General features: G+C 41.6%; 1 protein-coding gene across 1 annotated transcript; it reads right to left on the bottom strand.

Moving 5' to 3' along the window:
• Positions 1-917: 917 nt before the first annotated feature.
• Positions 918-22,948, bottom strand: LOC129367089 (protein Dok-7-like). The gene is made up of 12 exons (XM_055041340.1): positions 22,842-22,948; positions 22,683-22,728; positions 21,977-22,059; positions 20,953-21,103; positions 19,651-19,851; positions 11,844-11,963; positions 8,026-8,136; positions 6,324-7,195; positions 3,128-3,182; positions 2,809-2,940; positions 1,612-1,821; positions 918-1,054 (listed from the first exon to the last, which is right to left on the bottom strand). Exons 1-12 carry the CDS (start codon positions 22,893-22,895, stop codon positions 918-920), a joined length of 2,172 nt encoding a protein of 723 aa, XP_054897315.1. The 5' UTR covers positions 22,896-22,948.
• Positions 22,949-23,459: the final 511 nt, after the last annotated feature.

Below are 23,459 nucleotides of genomic sequence, written 5' to 3'. Positions count from 1 at the left end.
CAGCTAATATTTACAAGTCCTACAGAAATAACATTATTATATGTTCATGATACATCTGGCTTTCTCTTCTACAGAGACATTAGGTAGAAAACTGTAGCTGTAAAAAGAATTAGCTAAATATTGAATCGCTTCTTATGTTAGAAAGCCGAGCAGCTGAAACCCAAGTTGTGCTTTTCCCCTTTAGCAGCGGCTCCCCTCCGAGAGCCACTGCAGCAGAATCAATGATTGCTGTGATGAATGATGTCAGCGATCGGCTGATTACTCAGCCGTGTTCTGCTCAGGCCACATGGGCTCGGATTAATGTCATTTGCACCGGGGATCCAACTCTAAGCCGCTTATTTCAATCGAACGCGTCGCCACTTTGATGCGGAATGATAGCTTGGCGAGTTGGGACTCTTTACAGTCGATTGTTGGTTTCGGTGCAACGAGGAGGGCTTGATCTCATTGTGAGATCGCATCCTGCTGCAAACGCGTACGGCGTTTGTTTACAAATGTTATTTCAGCTCGACACATCATTGCACCCTGCTTTTCTTTGTCTAAATCAACCATGACTTTGGTGTCATTCCTTCCTAATTAAGTCAGTTTTTACTAGTGCGCCAACCTTGTGTTAAAATAAAACAAAACACCATTCCTTAAGTTAAGTACCATGCAGTAAAATTTCTGTCAAACACTTAATTTGAACACAAGTTGCACTTTACAAGACGACAGCAGCAGAAAGACCTCCCACACATTTTCTTACTTGTAGTGGAATGAATTGCTTGTGGAAATGACTGCGCCGGTGAACCTGTGGGTGTGTGAAAGTACAGCAGCGATCGGTACGACCGACTGGGAGCCGGCCTTCCAGCTCACTGAGATATTCAGAGGGGGCTGCAGTGGAAAACCACTCTGAAGTGCTTCTGGAGTCGGGCGTCGCAGAGTCAGTTGGGTGGCCCTCGCCACCTGCTCTCCAGCTGAGTCAGCCTGTCCTCTCTGCCCTGAACATGCTCCGCCCCCACTCTCTGAGCTGTTTCCATGGCAGCGATGTCCAGGTGGGCGTACCTGATGGAGTCATCTTCTGGGGGGGTAATGTTTGGATGTTATTTCACAACATCATTTAGCTTATTGACAGACACATTTAGAGCAACATGCATTTGTTTATTGACACTTGATTCATGATTTATTTGGCTGGATTTCTGTTCTGGTACTTGGGAAATAAATGTTTCCATTTCTGTGTTGATTTTTTAAAATGACTTCTGAATTATTGCATCTAGTTTCACCTGTTGTAATTGTCTTTCCACTTTAGATAGTAACATTCATTTTCAGTTTTGCTATTAAAACAGTGTTGAATTTCTTCACGTGTTCCTTTGACTTAATCATCTTTTCAACATGATTTTCAAAGTAAATTAATTTAACATGTACTGACTTTTAGTCAGTGAGATATTGATCTAAATGGAGTTTAGGGTCCTTTTATAAACAACAAATGTAGAAAACAGTGGAGGCACAATGCAGTTGTAGCTGACATTTTCTAACAAATCAATTAACATCCACGTGCGGTAATGCTTTGCAGGAAAAGGCGGGAGCAAAAATATGCGTCCAGGTAAAGGTGGGGGGGGGACAGTGATTTGTTCTTACTGTGTCTGTAGAGCTGCAGGAGGTCATGTCTCACAGCTCTGTGTGGACTGGACTCATGAGTTGAGCTGTGCAGGTTCAGCTGTGAGTACAGCAGCTCTGTGGTCGTGGCCTGAAGGGCAGCAGTGGGGATATTAACGTAGTTACCAACGGAGTCTCTGTGAAGGCCAGTGGATGGAGACGGATGAGATTCTCGGCTGGACGGGAACAAAGCTGAAAATAAAACACATTAACAAAGTTTGCGTCGTTAATAATTATTAAATATTGGGTTGTAGATGTAGTAAGTCAGGAGGGAAGCCCAGACATGCTCTCCAACGTCCTCTGGAAGTTCCCAGAGTAACATCTGATCAACTCTGATCAGATGTTTGAATCGCATAAACTGACTCCTTTCAATCCAGGGAAGCAGCTCCTCAAGCTAACTCTGATGCTGAAGCCAGGCTGGGTTACTGCAGAGAAGACCAATATATCCTAGGTCATGTCTTGAAGACACCAAGAGAACCACACGTACCAAAAACAGAAAACTCTATATTTACCATGAACGCCACGAAATGGATGAAGGACAGGACAGTTGCTGAGAGAACTGACCAACATTGGAAACAAAGTCATCTTGGTGCCAATAATCCAGATATATTTCTTTGTGTATACTGGATAGTGCTTACAGGTAACCGAAACCCTCTGTAGACCTATAGCAACCCATAAAATAAATCAGGGAAGATGATCATAAGCTTTCTCAAGGCCTACAAAACACACATTGTTCTGACTACTATGACTCCCTCAGCAAGGGTTACAAATAATATCCTCCGACTGGATCAACCAATCCAAACAGCCTGGGATGGTCCTTTTCTTTCACTTTCTGGGTCATTAAAACAGTTTTCTAAGACTTCTTTTCAGCTAACAAACATTCCGTAGAATCTCTGAATTCCTCCCATGCTCGAGCTTTTGCTTCTGCAACCACAGTAGCTGCAGTCCTTCCAGTCATGTAGTATTTCTCTGCTGTTTTGTGAGGAGAAACCACAAAAAAAAAAACTGCAAAGGCTTCCTTTAGAAAATGCTCCACTTCCTAAAACTCTGACCAAAGGACTCAGCATTAGGGCTCTGTCCAGGTATTTTTGGTCTCACATTGCAGTCAGTGAGCATTTCAGAAAATCAACACAAAAATTAGAATTTTCATTTAACCAAAGAAATTAACTTTTTACTTACCACATGCTGATACCGTTCTGAGCGTACTAAGCGTTAGGGGAGGAGGTGGAGGAGGAACTGAAGGTGGTGAACCAGACAACTTCCTATTCAGACCTTTGACCTCGACACTCTCACTGTCTCCGAGTTTCTCTCCTGCACAAGAGTTTGGCAACAGTTTATGACATCCCTTTGCACTGAGGTCATTGAACACAACCATGAACTATTGAAAGGTTTTTATTAAAATGAAGTGCAGCCTTTTCTCTTAATATCATCAAAAACTAGTAAATATGTTGGAGTACATACACAGGAAAAAAATTGTCTTACACTTCATACTACGCACCTTGTGTCTTGGTAGAAAAGACAGAAGAAAGATCTGTTAATAAAGAGCCATGTTCCTAGAAGAAATGGATTGAGATGAAAAGAAAAACATGTTAGAAGAAATTGGGAGAAATATGCATTAAGCCCTGAATCCCTCCCGCCCCCATCCAATCTGAGTGAATGGATCCAGTTATTCTTTGAAGGCTTCCAAGGTTTGTTAGATACAAGGTTCCCAAACTTTTCCAGGCCCCTAAATATCATTAGCGTCTGCCCCCACCACAGAACATAATGACAGCAGCATCATGCTGGTGGGATGCCTTCCTTCAGTAGTGATTAGGAAGACGGTGGAGTTAAAAACAGAACAACTCCCAGTTATAAATCAGAACATATTCATTCCTTTGAATGGTCTAGTCTAAGTCCAGAACTAAATCCAATTGAGAATTGGTGAGAAGACCTGCAGGCTGATGTTCACAGATGCTCTCCATTCAATCTCACCAAAGTTGAGCTATTTCCAAACAGAAGGTCAAACTTTCAGTTTCCAGAAGAAGAGTCAGAATGTAGATCTATATTAGTTTTGAATCAGGATTCGATACCATTCAGGAAACATTAAAGAAACAAACTGGACCAAGCTCTGTGCGATACTTTTCTACTAGATGGACTCAATGGTGTTAGAGCCTCTATTAGGGCCCGCTTTTTTTGTTTTTCTGTGGCTCACATATTCTGTCTGAAACAAAGTAAATAACGATGATGAGTCAGAGGCCTGAAGTCCAGGCTGCACAATGTGCAAGAGCATCTTTCATCATCATTTAGGGCGACTACTTATAAGAGCATTTTTTACCCTCTTTGAAGTTGTGGTGTAATGTAATATAAACCAAATAGCGCAGACAGACGAGCACTTCAGTCAAGGCAGTAAATTGTTTTTTTCCCTCTTACTCAGTGGGCTAGACGGACAGTAGGAGGGAGACGACTGCTGTAGACAAAGAGGCTTCAAAATGAATTAATAGAGGAGCAACAGTGAGGAAGAGGAGGGCAGGGGGTGAAGAAGAGAGGATGCTACAGAGTTGAGAGGCAGCGCTGACATCTTCAGAGGTGGCAGACAGGAGACAAAAGGGTGGCGGCCTCCTCCCGGAGAAGTGTCTGACAGCGAGCCAATTTCACCATTTTCTCCTCCTCACAGCCTGTAACAAGGCAACCAGCCAGGTCTTCAGTTACATCATGTGACACAGTTTATCTTTAGACAAACTGCTTATGGAGTCCAGATGCGAAGGTTTGTTTCATTCTGACAAAGTTCTGACACTTGAGGAACGAGAAACAAAGAAAAGTCATCCGCGTTTCATTCAGCAGGACTTTCTGGCAGTTTCATCACCTCTCATTTACTCCATCAGTCACCTTTTGCTTTCTCCTCACACATGTTCAGTTTAACAAGCACAAACGCACGCTCGTACAAATGATGAGCAAAAAAAAAAAAGTTAATTAAAAAACCCGCCGCTCCTTTTCCCAGCAACAAGAAGAAGCCTCTGTTCACAAACCCAGCGGAGAACTAATTAGCCGCAGCGCGGGGGATGTCGTCTGGGGGCTTTTCAGGTTTCAGACAAACATATCAAAGAGAAAACAACACAGACCAGCAGGCGGGCTGGTGATGGACACCTATAATAATAACAGGCCTCTCACTTCTGTGCTCCGGCTCGGTTACCTCAGAGCTTTAAAAATACTTGGCTTTGTTTTACTGTCACCTCTGTGTGGAGCTTGGATCTGCTCAGCGGGTCTCTCTACCCACGGTTCTCCGACCAAAGACATCCAAAGTCATTCGGACGGACCAGATAGTTGTATGTCCTAAACTTTTAGTGTGAGAATAAAAATCTGTAGAAACAGCTTAAAGAAAGTTGCATGAACTTCATCCCTGCACTACATGAACAGTGACCTATTGGGTATTATCACTAAACAGGATCCCTACACACTTTTCATGGCGTAATTCCAGAAAGACTCATTGACAGGTGGATGGAAAAAAAGTGGTGAAATTTTAGATTGACAGAGGAATGGACAGATGGAAAAGGTAGCCAAGGGATGGCTTCATGTTACAAAGACAAAGAGACAGGCTATCAAGTCAGGAAACACAAATATTTGCCGCTTCCCGTCTCTTTCCTCGTGTATTTCTTATCCCGACCCGAACTCGGACAGCAGAGTGACACTAAAGAGTTGCCCCCGTTTCCTCACAGCAGATAACATCAAATCTGCGTTTCTGTTTAACTAAATGCTGCCCACACTGCTTAAACATGCACTCCACCACCTACAAATGTTTCAGCTCATGTTTTCTCCTCTGGATTTCTTACTCATTGAATCTGATATTGAACTGGCTGCAGGGAATGTAGGTGATGGTCATCTTTAGTGAGTTGGACCTGAGTCTCACATGTCTTTGACTCTTGAGACTTCAAGCACCCGTTTAGTGCAGGGGGATATTTTGCAATGAAGGGGAAGCTGATCAGAGATCAGTGGAGCTAAATGCAGCATAAAACTGGTTAGAGGCTGCAGAAGACTTGAGCCTGGGGAAGAGATCCACCCTCCAGCAGAAAATAGTCCCTGAACCATGACATGGTCAAAGTCCAAAAGCAAATCTGTTGCACACTTGAATGTAGATGTTCCTGATTCCATCCAGTCTGACTCACTGAGCCTTGATATGTGATCCAGAGAAGAAAGAAGAAAAACTTCAGTCTCTAAATGTGTAACATTGGTAGAGACCAGACCAACGTATTGAGTCAGAGGGGCTGAATAGAAATGCACTGCACACTTCAGGCTGTGGTTAGTAAAACACTTTTAAAAATATGTTGCTTTTTTTTTTCTTCCAAATGAATGCATTTAATTCAACCATCATATAAATATTCCAATTAAATGCATTAAAGTTTGTGATTAATGTGACAAAATGTGAAAATAATTTTCTAAGGCTTGTATTATTGTGATGTGTAAGGAAAATAGTGAATGCAAATGAATAAGATATGGAAGTAGTTTAAATGGCTTTTTATGATTTTCTTTTTCTAACCTGGCTCACTCACATTAATTTCGCAGAAATCTTGAGAAGCAATCTCCGGCTCATTTACCCTGTTCTCCTTTTTTATTAACATCCTAAGAAATAAACGGCTGGCTCTGTTCTATCGTTTAGAGGCAATGCGAGAGTAAAGCGGATCTCAGAGAGAGAAAATGAGAACGTTTGAGCCTTCTTGTACCTGCACTTCTGCTGGAACCGAGCTGCTTGAGGCCGCCTGAGCCCTGGGTGTGGACTCTCCTTCACTGTCCACAGGGGGCGCCCTCTCACTACCCCAGGAGTCTGAGCGCTGCATCGTCCACTGACACTGAGCCCTCAGTTTTCTGGGACCTCTCGCGTCTAACATCTGTACCCGACCGCTGCCTCCCCCTCCGCAGGCCTTGCCTCTCAGGTCTGGTGGGGCTTTCTGGGCGAACGGTTCCCTCAGCGTCAGGGCCTGAAGAAGACTCCTGGGGGTGTCATACCACCGTCTGAGCAGGCTGGGGATCTGGTACTCCGCGCTGTGTCTGTGAGATGCTTGGGAGGTGCACCTGGATGGGCATGTGGGCTCCGGAACGACCGCGGGCTGAAAAGGTGATGGAGGAGGGATCGGAGGAGGTGAAGAAGGGGGATTGAAAGGAGCAGGAGGGCTGACCACTGACTCATCGTCTTCTCCTCCTCCGCCTCCTCCTTGTTGGCTGGCCATGTCCAGACTCCCGTTGCATGAAGAATAGCTCCCAGAATACGATGACTGACTGCCTGTCGCTATTCCAATCCCACTGTCTAAGGAGCTCTGGCGGCCGCAGTCATTAAGCCCTCGAGGTTGGCGCTGCGCAGGAGACTGATGGCTCCCTGAGCCGTCCCTGGCAGCGCCGAACAGTCTGTCGTCTGACCGGGTCAAGGCCTTCAGCGTGGAGGAGCTAGACGACATCTCATTGGAAAGGTGCGATCTGACCGAGGGCTCCACCCAAAACGGAAACCTGTTGCCGTAACTCGCATCCGACTGGCTGGACGAGGAGCTGGAGAAGCTGTGGTCGTCCCCGGCAACAGGCGTGCTGCAGCTGTAAGTGGAGGCTGGAGAGGAGAAGAAAGATGAAGAGGTGAGTAACCACACCGATTCAGAGAAAAGTCAACAGATCATCGATGCTGTTCAAATGACTGATCCTGCAGGATGAAGTTTAACCGCTGTCATTTACACACACCGGTGTTTAGATTCAGGTGTTTGTCAGATACACTCTCAATTGGGCTGCAGTTGCCACTAAATACATTTTACATTACATGCACCGTTATCTTAATACATGCATATGTTTGTAGTTGTGGTTTCTCATTTTGTTGTCTTTCTGCAGAGGCAGACTTTAAGGTTTTGACTTGTGCTCTCTCTCTGTGCTTCTTTCTCTCCCCACCTCTTATCTTTTTTCCTTTTAATTATTTTTTTTTTCTTTGTCCATTACACTTCAGATAAACTCAAAGAAATTTCTATTTTAAGTTTTATCAAGTAGACCATCATAGCAAAAACCGTAACGCTCCACTTGTGAAAGTAAATCTGTTGGGCCTCACCTTGACAAAAACAAAGCACCACAATGCCAAACAGGACAGGTTAGAAAGAAAAAAAAACTAGCACTACCATCATTTCCTGCAGTGATTTATAATTTACCCCTTAAACTCTCACTGCGTCTACAGAGACAATCGGTGCAAATTAACTGTGGGACCTCTTCAGATTTCTGACTAACACACACATAACCCAGACAGAAATGTCTCCACAGTCTGTGGATGGACAGATGATAAATGGATTAGCGGCGTGTAGAACAGTAGGAATGTCAGCGTCACATCCTAAACTCCAGCCAGCTCATGAGCAGTGTGCTGCTGGTTTAAAACCCAAAGGGAACGTTTATAGCAGGACTTACATGAGCTGCTGGCCAGACTGCACTGAGACAACATGCTGAGTCTCTTCTCCAGCTCGCAGGTCTCCTGGCTGATCCGTTTCTCTGCAGAGGCGGGGTCTGCATCCCGACCCGCTGTTTATACAGTAAAAGAACAATAAAAAAAATAAGAAAGAGCACTGATGAGAAGAAAGGTCCAACTAATACAGGACAACTCGCTCTGGTCTTTGGGTGCTACTTCTTTGCCCCTGAAGCAAATGAGCAGCTCATCACCAGACCTCTGCACAACAGGACTGCATGCAGTGGAGGTAATTAAGCCATTTGATTCATGTGTTGGTGTGGGGATTCATCCAAAAGAGGCAGGAAGACCACAGTTGGTAGCTGCTGGGTTAGAAGCTGCAAAAACGTCTCGGACTGGGTTCAAAGTTCACCTTCTGGAAAATTAACTTCACCAAACACAAAGGCATGATTGAAATCAGAGCACAGCTCCCCAGTTTGTGGTGAGATGGGAAACTTGGAGTTCACTCAAGAGCTGGAACAAGGCGGGATGCAATGATGGGAGAAAGTTCAGTCTCTAGATATGCTAGATAAGTGTTGACTCAGCGGAGCAGGAAACGACTGGATTTCATGTTTTGAAAACCATGGAGTCTTTTTCTTTCACATCACAGTTATACACTAATTTATGTTGGTCTCTCACATAAAATCTAGATTAAAAAAACAACAAAAACTTGATTGTAGCATAGCAAAATATTTAATGCAGGTTCTTGCACATGAACCACACTAAAGCAAAACTGAAAGGATATTCAGCACTTTGCTAAATTTAAAAAACTTAAATTACTTAAATGACTAGAATTCTAATTTAATTAAAATTTAAGCCTCCCTCCTGTGAAATCAAGACTGTATTAGAACAGTATGTGACCACAAATAGTAAATGTGAAGAAATATTCCCTGACTTTGTACTCCAGCTGTACGGCATTAACCCCAACCTCTTTATCACTATGATTCCACAAGACCATGTAGCTTCACCTTCTTTGAGAGAATCAATTTTTTCCCCCCCAAGATATTAAGTGCTTCAATAAAGTTAAGCCTGAAGTTGAGTTATTTACAGTGTTGATTACACCATTCTTTTAAAATATTTGGTCCACTGAGTGTGAAAATGACGTCTACCAGCCGTTCCAACTAATAACCATCTAATTTAGACTAAAACTTGAAGTAAAACCCAACTAATTACACAACTAATCCCATACACACCCACATGCTGAGGCGAGCCTGTGAGCTCATGCTGCTGCAGGTCACAGAGCGTACGTGTCAGCAGCCGCCTGGATCTGTGCCTCTGGACGGCAGCTACTGCCGCAGATCGGATGCCAGGTTTCTTCACTACGCTATGCGCGGGGTCAGGTAACATCTGCTAACTTCGCTGCTGAAAGCTAATTATAGGTTATTCTCAGCACCGTGTGATGTAGGATTCAGAGAACACATATTCAAGGTGGGTTAACACCGAAATAAATGTAGGGTTAGAGCAAAATATTTACTCTCTTTGGAAGTTTGCTCAACTTTTTTTTACAATATTCAAAATTGCCGAGATAGTTAATTGCATAGTTTCATTTTCTGTCAGTAGCACTTTTCAAAAATAAAAATAAGGATTAAATAAATACTTGAGGCTAGATAAAGTGCCATGCGAATGCTGGCAATTTGAACGTTTTCACTCGTTGTGCATTGAATCTGTAAATATGGTTTCACTCTCAGAAATTAATGGCGTTTCCAATAGTTTGAGATGCACCTGGACGTTTCCAAACCACCCTGCAAAGTCTACATGTTGTTTGGCTGAAGAAAAAAAAAGGTTTTGCTTTCACAATGTTCAATACCTATTTTGCATTTTAGCATTTAATGCATTAAACCATGCATTAAGCATTATGTATTTGCGTAAAACCAAACTATGTTGTTCTTAGATGTGAGCGAATCAGCAGAAACGCATGTCGACCTGCAGCAGTTTGATGCTGTGTTGATCTATGACAAGCAGAATAAAATGCATTTTAAAATGCGTGGAGCACAGTCAGCACTCATTTTGGATTGAAAGATAAGAACAGTACTTTTTGTCTTCTCTTGAATAAAGGAAAAAAAAAATATTAGAAGTAAAAAAAACACCTCCTTCTGTTGCTATTTAGTTTTTGTGGGTGACAACAAAACAACTCTTAATACCTCCTGAGACCTTGAGAGCAAATTGAACCATCTGTGTGTTTATTTCTCATCCATTAAGATGCTCAGAGCAAGTTTAGCACCAAAAACACGAAAAATGCTTAAACTCAGGACGGCGGGTCGTAACACATAGTGCTAAATCCGTGCTAGAGTCACCACGGAGCTCCTCAGTGTGTCAATCAGCTCCTGAGCCTCCCTCCTGTGAAATCAGCAATATGTTTTAATTGCACGCACAGAAACACAACCCCTTCATCTCCTTGCTGACACGCTGGGGTAGAGGCATGTTGCGTTTCCACTTGCATGGCGCCTCGACGCAAATGTTACATGAGTGCAACTGAACAGGCAGTAAACCTCCGTCACAGGACACATGAGGTCACACACTGAAGTAACTGAAGGTCTTTAGCGAGAAAGTGTTTGTTTCCCTGTTCCCTTTTTTTTTTGTTAATAAAAAAAATGATTTCCTTCAGCATTTAGCTACATGTTTCAGATTATGTTGCTATTGAAGCATAATTATGAAACATTAATCAATAATCTCAAGTTTAATGACGGCAAAATGTTTCGATGTTGGCTGTGTGTTCTGTGACTTTGTATTTTGTGTTTTTATGATGTAAGCACTTTGAAATGCCTTGGTGTTTACAGGTGCCGTGCAAGTGAAATTTGATCGATTGGTTTAATGAGACGCTGATAACTGAACTGGGAAAAAAATCAGAGGAGAAATAAAATAAATAAAAATAACGCTGCAGTAATCTTGTCTCACAATGTGCAGTCTGAGACTGTGAAGCACATTTTGAGTCAATTTTACATCATGGCACCTTGATATTGATTCATATATAGGGCCAACCGTGACATTACAAAACTGGGTACTTTATTTAATTTCCTAACAGAAAAGGAGGCAGAGTTATCCTGGATAACTCTCTGTCTCTAAAATAGTGACGAAGGTCAAAGAAAGATTACCACAGAAGAAGACGCAGATAGTTTAAGCGCATGCACAGAGTCGGCCCAAAGTGTAAGTAAATTTTGCAGCTACTTAGGGCCCTGTGCTGGCCTGAGGCTGCTAGAATATACACAGAACAGGTTCACAAATGTGATAGTGATGTAATTTGAAGTTTTATCACCAGAATCCAAATGTATTACAAACTGAATCACTTCCATTGCTTGTTCCTGACCTATTGTTTACACTTTCGCACTAACACTGTATTTGTTAGTGATTAGTTGGAGGGATGTTTTTTTTTCCTGTTGTTGCTTTTGAACAGCTTTTGTTTGTTTGTTTGTTTGTTTTAATTTTGCTTGGTTCTTCTAAATGTATAATTATGATGACGGGTTTTCCTGGAAGTGCGCTCCTAAAGGAAGGACCTCTAAGGGCCTCATCCACAGTTGGGCCAGCATTGGCCGTGCGTTCTTCTGCAACATTTTTGAGTTTGTGTGTCTGTCTACAACTTCCCCATAACAGATTTGCTTAATTCTCTATATAATTGTACAATGAATTAAATGTGGAAGAACCAAATTTTGAGATTTCTTGCTGACAATTCTTTCCAGAAATGTCTTATCACAGCAGCTGCAAGGATTTACTCGTAAATTTTGGACCACTTTATTTTCATCCTTAGTAACTTGTGTTTTACCTGTGTAGGAGATCATTTCGTGCTCACCTGGCTGGTTTGTCGACACGCCGTGCAAGGCTCGGCTGGGGGCGATTCCTCTGACGATGCAGTCAAATAAGAAACTGATCTGCTCTCCTTCTGAGCAAGACAGGAAGAAAACACCGGCCCCTGGGACACAGAGGTAGAGGTACACATGATGAGTACAAAGGAGGTTTTGTGAAGGATGGTTTGTGTTTTGAGCCAGCAACAACCCTTCCTCAGAAAGGTTGAGCTCACAGGCTGTCTGCTGAGGCCCACACAGCACAAACTGACTGGGAAAACTGCAACAAAAACCAACAATAAACAGAGCAAAAGTAAAATAAAAATCATGACGCGTGGAAATAGTTCATCAGAGAAACCAGAGAGTGAGTCACAGAGTCAGCTCTTTCTCTGTAGATCAGTTAAAGATAAATATATATACATAAAACATTGTTCTTGTAAAGCTGCTTATAATGGAAAAAGGAATCTCAGATGGGAATCGTTTTTGTTTTAAATCACGTCTCAGTCATGCTTCAGTGGTGCTGCTGCAACGTCAGCAACGTTCGATTGAAATCGCATCAAAGCCGACCGAAATATGTTTTCAAACTTCATAGTTCAATATCTGAGTTTCTCACTTGAATCGTCGCTCGGCTTTAATGCGGCGAAAGTGTATCTGATTCATTAGTTGTTTGGTTTATTGAGACGTTGAATCTGCTCGGCGTGAGCAAAAGGCTCAGTGATTTAGAGTAACACGCAGTTTGAGCTGTGATGAAAGAGACGCATCTATAAAGCGACACCCTGAGACAATCACATGAATCCTGAAAGAAATTAAACGTAGAAAATGCCAAGCAGACAATCCAGGAATGACTCTCTATGAAGAAGCTGTCATCTGATTACCATAGCTTTTGTTAATACACAATGCTCCAACTCTGAGTGATTTTTAGGTAATGTCATCGAGACATTTTAAACCAAAGCGTCATAAGACGTCTGAAAGAAGGAAAAAAAATGGTGTATTCAGTGGGAAAGTCTGTTTTCTGCTCTTTCGTCCAACAAGGTTACAGATTTATTCTCACAAATACACCAAGTGAGGAAGACATAAAATGGTCTTCAAAAGACGAAAAGAAAACGCACAAAGAAACACAGAATTAATGCCAACAACATGAACCTGAAACAACGTTAAAGTTTGATGTTTTTTCTGTGAGGTCTATTGTTGTCTATGGCCTCCACGCTTATTGATAAAAACCCTTCAAATAAATCAGGATTTTTTTTAACTGTAGAATAATCTCATATTGATCAGGAAGTTTGGTAATTTTTCTAACCAGGATGGGAAGAGCTTTTTGTGTCACTTGTCTAAGTTTCAGCTGAAGACGAGCTTTAGTTCAGAGGCTGCCGTCTTCCACCCATTTTCTGAATTACGAAGAACATCAAATATCTGACTTACTTGAACGGCACGTTTTCTTGTCTTTCCTATTTTGACGAGTGGCTAAGAGAAACGTGCTTTATTGTCACCACGCCTCACTGCCCGCGGTTCTGAACTACTTTGAATTTGTGTCGTTTCGTGATTAGTGACCAGCAGCCTGATGTTTCTGTTGTTCTCTTGGTTTCTTCATGTCAGATGGATTCCAGAATCCATCTGTGCCACCATTCAGGTACAGAGCCAAGTTTGTAGGTGCAAATATTTCATCAGGCTGTATAGTTTTCTCCCTCTGCGGAGCTTTTATTCTGAGGTTTTGCTTCTGCAACAAAAGATGAATCTGCTTCATGGCTTTTCATCTTTACCGAGGGTCCCAATAAATGTGGAGGGCGCTGTGCGTAATATCTGTGGCACCCAGCAGATTTCCTTCTTTAAAGCCATGCAGCCTACAATGGAGGGGAAGCTACAAGTAAGAAGCACATTGAGTGGGAGGACTTAGCATTTTGCCCATTCCACTCCAAAAGCCAACGAAGCCGCAGTCAGTGTGAACATGAGAATTATCCTTGAATTATTTACTTGAACTTTTAGAATATTTTTTAAAACAGTTAATTTTATGTCAACATTCAAGATATAACAGTAAGTCTTAGCAGAACTAATATATTTATTTATCTGACTCCTTGACGTGGGAACTGGTTGGAGCCGTTAAATATATAAACAATAGCAAATCATAATTAGCCTTTGCATTGTTTTTTGAAAGAATACAAGTTATTTTAACAACTGTTTTTGACAATAAACATCCTTTTAATAGCTTATTCACTCTTTAAAAAACAGTGAGCATCAAATATGGATGGTGACATTTCCTCTGGAGGCGTCATCAATGCTGTTCAGACAGGCTGTTTCCTAAATCAGATAAACAATTTTCTTCTGTTTGGAATAAGCCTCGTTGACGTGAAGCCGATGTTAATGGACGGAGTGAGCATTCACCCTTTACCGTCTGTCCCATTTGTGCTGTTTTGGTGAGATTCATGAAACTGAGAAGGACAGACTTCTCCTCACCCCCCACAAATAGCTTTATTGGTTCCCAACACTTCCTGCTGGGAGACCATGTAACAAGTTGCAGCCTCGGCTTGAGGGGAAAGAACAACATGAAACTGAGAGACACAGATACCACACAGTCCAAGCACAGGCCACTTGTGTCTCAAGCACCAGAGCAACATTCAGAAAACCACGCATCAGTAGGGCGGGAGAGTTTCTTGAGCCGTTTTATGAAATGTTTTATATGAGAGCAAACATCATCTCCAACAGTGATCGGCTGCTGCAAACGTAAAATATGTAGGATGCTCTTGTGATTTCCTTTTATGAGTGTTGTGCTTCACGTTTTGAGAAAACTTTATTGGAACCAGTTTGTTGCTTTGGTTGCCTCTCCTTGTCGCTTTGAAATGTAAACAATAAAAATAATATCACGGTCATGATACCACCATTAAAACCATGGAAACTACAAACGGTAAATTACTGCGTGCAGATGGCAGGAGGTCGCTTCAGCTGCAGGGGGAGATAGAAACAGCAACCATTAAGGCAGCGTGGTGTCTTTAATTTAGAAATAATGTGTTGCTTTGCTCAAAATCAGGATTTATCAGGATCAACAAAATACTTGTGCACTCAAAGTAAAAAAAAGGATTTAAATGTGGTTTTAAACCAAGAATATTTCACATTTTCTGTGATCCTGAATAATTTAAATCTTTATTAGACGCGAGAAAGCCAGAGCTTTAAAACACTTTTCAAGAATCATCAGAAGCTTTATGTTTTTGTTTTTTTTTTTTTGCATTTTCTGCTTTTTGCAGTCAGCACAGTGGAGTGAAAATAAAATGTTTCTCTCTGAAAAGTGTTGGAATGCAAAACTAAAATCCTTGCCAGGCACCTAAAAAAAGGTCACTTAAATTTTCATGAATGCATTCAAGTTGCATCTCTTCTCATCCACAGATGCTTTAACATCCATCTCCTGCAATTTAGCATGAATTAATTAGCATCCAGGATCTATTAAAGTCGGGTTTGTGTTCAGCGTTGCTTCCCCACTCAAGCTGGCGCCAGGTGGACAGTCAGACATTACAATCTTTGTGGGTCACTCACACTTTAATATAAGCTGGCAAGAGCCGGGCTTAGCTGGACTTAACTTGCAGATACCGTCTAAATGACGCTAAATATACGACACACGGGAGAAACAATCTCACACGTGCAACAACGTACGACCGGAGGAGGCATGTGTGTTTACACCTGCTGAGGGACACACAAAGTGCTGCCAACTTTGTGTGGAAGCATTGAATGGCTTTTATCTGGGGCAAGGAGCTGGATGGCTGTCCAGATTCTGCGGATGATTGTTTATTACTGGGTCAGCATGTGTGCGCTAAAAGCGTTTACGCGCTACAGGGTTGAAACGAGCACATTTGGACCCCATAACCCAGAGAACTTTCATCGGGTCGTCACAGAAGAACTTGAAAACTTCCCAGAGGAGTTTAGGTGATGCTGAGGATACAAATTTTAAAACAAAAGCCCTACCGTTAATTTGATTTACAGTATTACCTATTAATAAAATATCTGTAATATAATGTGATTATGCCTTTTTGTGGCAATATTTGTTAGATTTTTTTTCCAAATTTAGTCCTGGTCTCGTGCTAATTTGCCAGAGTTTCTTCTGATGAGGTCATGGTTTTGTTGGTCATTTGGAGCCATCCACCATTTTATTGTCGACCCATTCTCAAAGTAAAGAAATCCCACTTCCACCTAAATGACACCTGTTGCAAAATGTGGCTACATAAACTGAAACGAAACTTTCATGAATTATTATGATGCACATCCCAAAAACACTTTCGCTGTTAATTCCAAAGGAAATCAGAAATTTCACCGGATTAAACTAAAAGTCCCGCCAAAAAGGATGTTTATTTTACTTTTCTTGGTTACATTATGACAGCCCCTGGCTGACCTGCCTGGATATTTCTGATTGTCTTCTACTCTGAAGAGTGTTTGCATACAATTGCACTACCAGACAGGTGAACTTACATTATGACCCTGAACTCCTGTGTTTGTTAATTTGCAACATGGCGGCCTTCTGTCCCACAGGGCCGGCTCAATCGCTGTCAGAAAGGTTTTGTGTGTTTGGATGTCTCCCTAGCAACACAAGTGATGGTGATGTCATGTTGGATGCCAACATGACATCACCATCATGTCTTCATCTCTGATGGAGGAACAGAGGGGCAATTATTATATATATATATATTTTTTTTTTTTCAAAGTACAGCCATGACACAGAGACTTGCTTACTTTGTTGGAGCAAATGAGGCCTCAAGGGAAATTAAACAGCTGTGAAATAAAATGTTCAATAATAAAGAACTTTAAGTCAGGCTAGTTGTTACTTTTTGGATCACTGGTGTGTAAACAAAGCGAAACTGCACCAGAATACACTGATTTATCAAATAAATTACATGATCATTAAGGCAAAGTTGAGAAAACTGATTTTCTGCTCGCGCTCCCAGACTAAATGTGATGAATTGGTTGTACAGAAGCACCGTGTACACTCTGTTAATTTTTTATGATTTGCAAAGCGCAAAACAAGGACTTATGTCTTGCTATGCAAATTTGGTATTTGGCGTTTACAGAAAGTCATTTCGGACCCGAGCAGCTTATTCCTTTCGGAACGTGACGCCATTATTGAAGATATGCAAAGCAAAATGTCAACTGACACCCCACCTTGAAGCTACCATGCAAGGAATGCCACTTTCAGACCCGACTGACACATTTCTTCTTCTGTCCTTCTCCACTTCTGCCGCCATGGCAAGAGGACCTCAGCCCCTGTGTCTGCTGGGTAATATTCTGATGAAAAGAAGAAGGACTCTGCGGGCACACATGCGACCACAAAGCTGTTTGTGATTGGCTGAGAGTCCGGCACCGGTATTTATAGATGCCTCTCATGAGAACATTGTAACCAGAGCCTGAAAACCTCATGGTTATTCTCGTATTCACTCACGCTTAAACTCCCTCACTGGAAAAGACGGGCATTGCAGAAATGCAAACGCTTTCTAAATCTCTAGAAAAATTCGACAATGAAGAGAAACACCCCTATTTCATCAAGAAACCATAAAAAGTAAAACTCAATAATCTGAAACTTCAGCTGTGGTGCATTCATTTAAAATGCGTAAAGCTGGTTGACATTCTTCACATTCATGACCACCATCAGCTTGACATTCAGAAGATTCTCGAACCCTGACAAAAACAACATCCGCAGCAGGCTTTGGTGGGCTCGGAAATACATTTCTGACATGTAACGTGGAGCTACGAAAATGGCCGCAGTAAATGACTGGTTTTACAATCTATCGGCGGCACTGGTGTCACAGGTCTGAGAGCTATTCAGATATCTGAATGTCAACCTATTTACCCAAGATAGAGCTTTTATTCTGAAAATTATTCTTCAGTAATTTCTATGTCATAAAAACAAAAAGACGTGTGTAAGTCTAAAACTTCTGATATTAGGGTTTTACTTCTAAACAAGGTTGACATTTAAAAAAAACCCCAGTGGTTTGGTTTGCTCACCATCATGGAAACCACCCACACTTCTACAAGGTACCAGAGAGTATTTGAGGAAAATGCTCGTGGACTCTATGGTGTGACCCAAAACATACCAGTAAATCCACCAGTGAGTGGCCGAGAGTTAAGGAATGGAAAGTCCTGGATTGAGGCAAAGCCTGGATTTTGGTGATGCTGTGGACTGATTATTTAACGCAGACTGAATGTGCGAAGAAACCCGTCAAACATTTCACAGCTGAACGTGAGGAGTCGGGCAAACTTTCCTCAGATGATGTCAGAGACTGGAGGAGAAAGAAGAAGTGTTGAAGATTATTCAACTAAACACCCAGTTTTAGGGGAGAAGAGAGTCGAGTTTTTCTTTAGAATACATATTTATGTTGACCTCTTTTCTTTAATGAGCAAACCCCTTTTTTTGGTGTTTGTATCTTAATAAATCACTTTCTTATGTTGAGATGCATGAAAAAGAACAGAACATTAATTGGTTTCTCAGGATGCAGTTGTTTGTCATTTTGAACTCAAGTCAGAAAACGTGTAGCACTCATAATTTCTAGAAAACCAAGTGATCAGCTGCTCTAGACATTTTCTTTTCCATGGAGCTTAAGTGTCATATTAATAGAAGCAAAAGTCTTTTCAGCTGCTAAAAAGGCCCTTGTACTGTGCAAAGGTTTCAAATCAGCCATTTCAAATTGAAATTAAATGTGAACCATTGCACTTTAATGCCGACTAGGTAAGCTTTGTATACAGAGGGAGATGATCTAAATGAAGCACAAAAGTGTACAGAACAATCTTTAAGAAGGAATGAAGCTATGAGAAAAGTCTGCAGATGGTTGACACAGTGGAGCCGTAGCGTCACAAAGATAAAATCCCAGCAGTGTGTTGGACAATCTCTTGGATTATCAGGAGATGCTGCACAACTTTGAAAAGTGAAACAATAAATGCCAACAAAGATGGATTTGGGTCACCAGAAAAGCAACAGACTGATCTTCAACCTCATCAAACAAAGGCGACAGAGGTCACTTCACTGCTTCAGCTGAGGCCTGAAGTCCACAAAAACGGTATCGTTTCTGTTCAGCTTCACCCAGATAGGGCCAGTTTCCCACCAGGGATGCCTCCCTGCTTGAAACACACCGTATTTACATGAGTCCATCACTGACACATCTAAAACATCTCCTCAAGGACCAACGTTGCCCATCGCCTAAGCACACAACATGAGTAGGCTTTAGTTCAAGTTCCAACAGTATTCAGCAATTTTTCATTCAATGATCTCTTTTACAAGAGACAACAAAATGGTTAAAATGTTCATGTTGATTTGAAGGAAAAATACGTGACTATTCTTTCAAAGACTTTTGAGTCTTAAAATGTCATTTCTCTGGTCTTTTCCAAGGCAAATGCACAAACGTTCCTTACACACTAACAGACAGTCAGCTACTGGACTTTGAGATCTGTGAATGTTGCCAAGTGTTTGGCCTCCCTGCATCCTTACGGGTCCCATCGCCAGAGCTCTAACTACTACAATGTTGTTATCAGTCTGCATCTGAAAACTGTAGAGCTTAATCTTACTCAGTTAATCTTAAGGGAAGAGATTTCAATCCTACTTTTGCTCACCATGCTTTCTTTTCTCTGTCGTCTTTAACAAATTTTACCAAAGTTTTTAAGTTAGTTTTGGTTCATCCAAGCATAAACAGAACTTATGTTGTTTTAGCAAGACAAAAACAAGATAAGCTGCATATTTAAGTCAAGCAAATTCCTCTCAGTAACCAGGTTTTAAACCTACATTGCTAGTTGATTTGACTTGCCTCTCTCATCCTTAAAGTCGCTACAGATTAGCAATAAAACGTATTTACTTACAGCATCCACAGCGAGTCCCTCCCTCAAACACAAAGCCACGCGGCACGGCTCCGTATCGACGCAGCGCCGACAGCTTCCAGTGACCAATCACCACCGGAGGCAGGCCTCTGCTGAGGACCAACAGGTTGTTGCACAGATGAAGGGAGGCAGGCCCACTTTCCAGTTTGGTGCCTGGTTCCACGCTGACAAGGAACCTGTGAGCTGAGGAGACACAAGAGCATTTATACATTGAAAAGCCCAACCCTAAGCTGTTTTTATTCTCATTAAGACATAATGGCTGCTGGATAACAGAAGTCATTAATCACAAAGAACAGGAGCTAAAAACAGATCCCAGAGTTTGAATGTAAAGAAGAGATGCTGATGATTCAGCAGGTCTCTGGGCTCCACTGGCCTCAATTTGTCACAGTTCTGTTTATGCAGATGGCACGAATCTGTTTTATGAGATGTTTTCAGATTGTTTAAGAGCAGACGTTAACCTACATTTGACACACACACACTCAAATGCATCCATACTCTCAAAGGCCCTTTATTAGGTACACCTTGCTAGGATCTGATTTTATCTGGTGATTGTGGAGGTTCTTAAAGTATAGAACTTGATATAATGTTCAAGAAGCCACATTGACAATGGTCAGGACTTTAACATGTTAAGTTTGATTAATTAATTACAGAAATTTCAACACATTAAAATTTTTAACCCAATGAAAAACATTTTTTATTTTTTTTTATTTTACACTGAAGATTTCCATCTGAAATCTTTGTATTGATGCATTTCTGGTATGTTCATAAATCTGACACACAAGCAGCATCTACAAACAAAGGCGATGGATGGCAAAATGTGCTTCTCTTGGTCCATTTGCGGTTTATTTGTGCTTCAAAACTCAAACTGCTGGGGAGCTGGAAAACACGTGAGAGGCTTTCCTGACAGTAAACAGCAGTGAAACAAATCTGCACATGGATCCGTCACATTTTCTCCCTGAAACGTATCTGCTTTACCCTCAATAAATTATTGACTGGCTGTTCTTCCATTTTTGCATGCGTACATCAGTAAATAATGACTATTCAATCCCCTTTTATTAGTTTTTTTTTTTTTTTTTTTTTTTACATTTTATACAGCATTTGAGAGTGATCTTTTTCCTGTGCAACAAGAAACAAAATATGATACATTTGCAAATTTATGTGATTTTCTCTCTCAATTCCTTTAATTCAAAATTTTGCACATTCTCAACCTAAAAGCAACACGTTCTTAATTTCCTAGAGTAACACGGCAAGACTGTGTTTTCGGCACGAGGCCAAGCCACTGACCTTCACCCAGGCTGTAGCGGATCCGAGCATCCCAGGTCAGCAGGGCGTCTCTGTTCTTGAAACCCAGGATCAGGGTTCTTGCCAGGCAGAGGATGGACAGAGCGTAGGGCACGCCGTCATACCCGGTTCCTGGCTCCACACCACAAATGCCCTGAAAGAAGGAGAAAATGATACTAAAACGTCCGACCAGACAACACACAGCGTCCTCTGATGTGTATTTGTTTTGCAGGCTGAAGAATCTTTTGACGTCACGATAAATTGAATTTTGCAGTTTCTCCACGTTTTTTTCCCACTGCTGCATATTTTCTGCTCTTTGAACCATTCAACTTTTCCCACATTTTGCTCCTTTAGGACATTCCAGCTGTAGCTCATGGCATTGAGTTATTCGACATTTTATGCAATATTCATTATTTTGCGATCACCTTGGACCCCACTGAAATAAATGGAATATCCAATCAGTTCAGAAAAAAAATCTATTAGAAATATTTAGCAGTAAGTGTGAAAGAGCACAACTTACTTTCAGCTAGCAACACAATTCAAACATTAAAATGTAATAATGTCTTCTGTCCATTTCAACGTTTTAACCAATCCTAATTCAAATTGTCCTTCTAACACTTTATTTGCAAAAGAAAAAAATGAAAATACTGCATTGTGTTGTTCGGTCTGTGACATGACTTTTTTTTTGTTGTCGTTTGTTTTTTAAGATTTGAGGGTGTGAATACTTTTCTACAGGGCTCTGTAACTTTCTGCTTTCATTAGGTAGAACTTTATTTGATATATTTATGTGGGATTACTTTTCTCCTCCCTCATGTTTCTGCTCTGTTAGGGTTAATGTGACCCTAGCCCTGCTTCTTTTGCTACAAACCATCTGTGAGGAATCGCTTCATATTTCTTCAATCTGACAACTGAACTCGTGTTTTTTGAGGCAGCAAACATGCTGTGCATAAAATACTAAAAAAGAGCTGAATGAAATGTTGGACCAGGGATCAGATGGAGCAAAGCCATGATCTGCTGCTGAACATACCTCCAGTGTCACATTCAGCCTCTCCTTGTGTCCGCTGCTTTTCCCTTTCTTCTTCTCCTTGCAGACGATCAAAGTCAAGCAATCTAAGGAAAACACAGATTATTTTTTGCATTTACTGTGTGATAATTGGGTTTGTTGAGAGCAACCCAATGTCCCCATGTCTAGTTTTTTGAACATCAGTCATGAGAAACCCCACAAAAATAACGAATCGATCCACCTGCGGTGCCGAAAATAAAAGTTGAGCTGCAAGTAAGCTCACATGGTTCAGTGCACACTTAGAGCAAAGCAGAGGAGCTCAGATTATTCCCACTGCCAGTTTCTTCGAGGACGCAGGCAGTGCAACGCGTATCTGTGCTGAAACATTTGCAGCACCTCAAATTATTCTCAACTCAAAAGAATGCAAGTTACAGCAGAGTACTGCCCAACTTTCATCACAAGTCTTTTAGCAACACTTCAAAGCCAGCTGTCATTTAATATCTGAATCCATCACTGAGGGAAACATTTTATATGAAACTGGAAGTGAATTTTCTTATTCAGACTTTGCTTGAACAACATCCTGGTGTGTTAAACCCTGCGGCATGCAGCCAGCAGACAACTGGCAAGTTGTGCTTAATTTAACGGCAGAACATTTTTGAGATCGGTGCTGCGTGAAGCAGACGAGAAGATCTGTGTTTGTGATGCATAAATAGAAGGCGTTAACTCCTACCTGCGACCGGGGAGGGCTTCTGGAGAACAACCCAGCGAGTCTTCCACTGTGAAGAAGTTTGTTAAGACACGATAAATCACACAACATTGTCCTCTGGTGGGCAGGGAGGAAGGAGAGCATATTTCAAAACAAAAAGATAAGAAAAGCTGTCGAATTCACCTTTTTTCCATCTCTAAACTTGACTTGTCCCTCTGCGACAACCGTCTCCGTCATCTTCTGTCATGGTTTCTAGCAGCTGTGTGTGTGTGTGTGTGTGTGTGTGTGTGTGTGTGTGTGTGTGTGTGTGTGCAAGAGAGAGTGAGAAAGAGAAGGGGCAACTTTTCAAAATAGCCTTTACAGCCCGGGGTCCAGACAGCAGACACTTTCCCTCCCTCTCACTAAGACCCTGGGCGGGGGGAGCCACCAGCACACTGCCAACTTAGTACAGTTGTCAACCCGCTTCAAGTGCTTATTGTCTGCAATGTAGCTAATTTGATTAAAAGCACATAACTTGCGCACCATTCACTTAACTCCCGCAACATTTTCTCAGCCGGGTGTCAGACGGGGATTGGTGTCGGCTCAGTGCTGATCTTCTCAGCCTCGGCTCTGTCTGTGTGAATGAAGCTTAACTTGTGAAAAGCTGGCAGGAGATACAGAGATAACCAGGTAAATCGCTCGAACATTTAGTGGAATGTTTTATTAAAATAACCATTCATTTGACCGTCCGCTTCTGCATTTCGCATTTATTCATCAAGTGATGAAAATAAAAGAACATAGCTAACCTCGCTTGCGAATCAT

This window comes from Poeciliopsis prolifica, unplaced genomic scaffold (assembly GCF_027474105.1).
Source record: "Poeciliopsis prolifica strain line A6 unplaced genomic scaffold, Auburn_PproV2 SCAFFOLD016, whole genome shotgun sequence".
NCBI classification, from domain to species: domain Eukaryota; kingdom Metazoa; phylum Chordata; class Actinopteri; order Cyprinodontiformes; family Poeciliidae; genus Poeciliopsis; species Poeciliopsis prolifica.
This window is presented reverse-complemented; position numbering and strand designations above follow the sequence as displayed.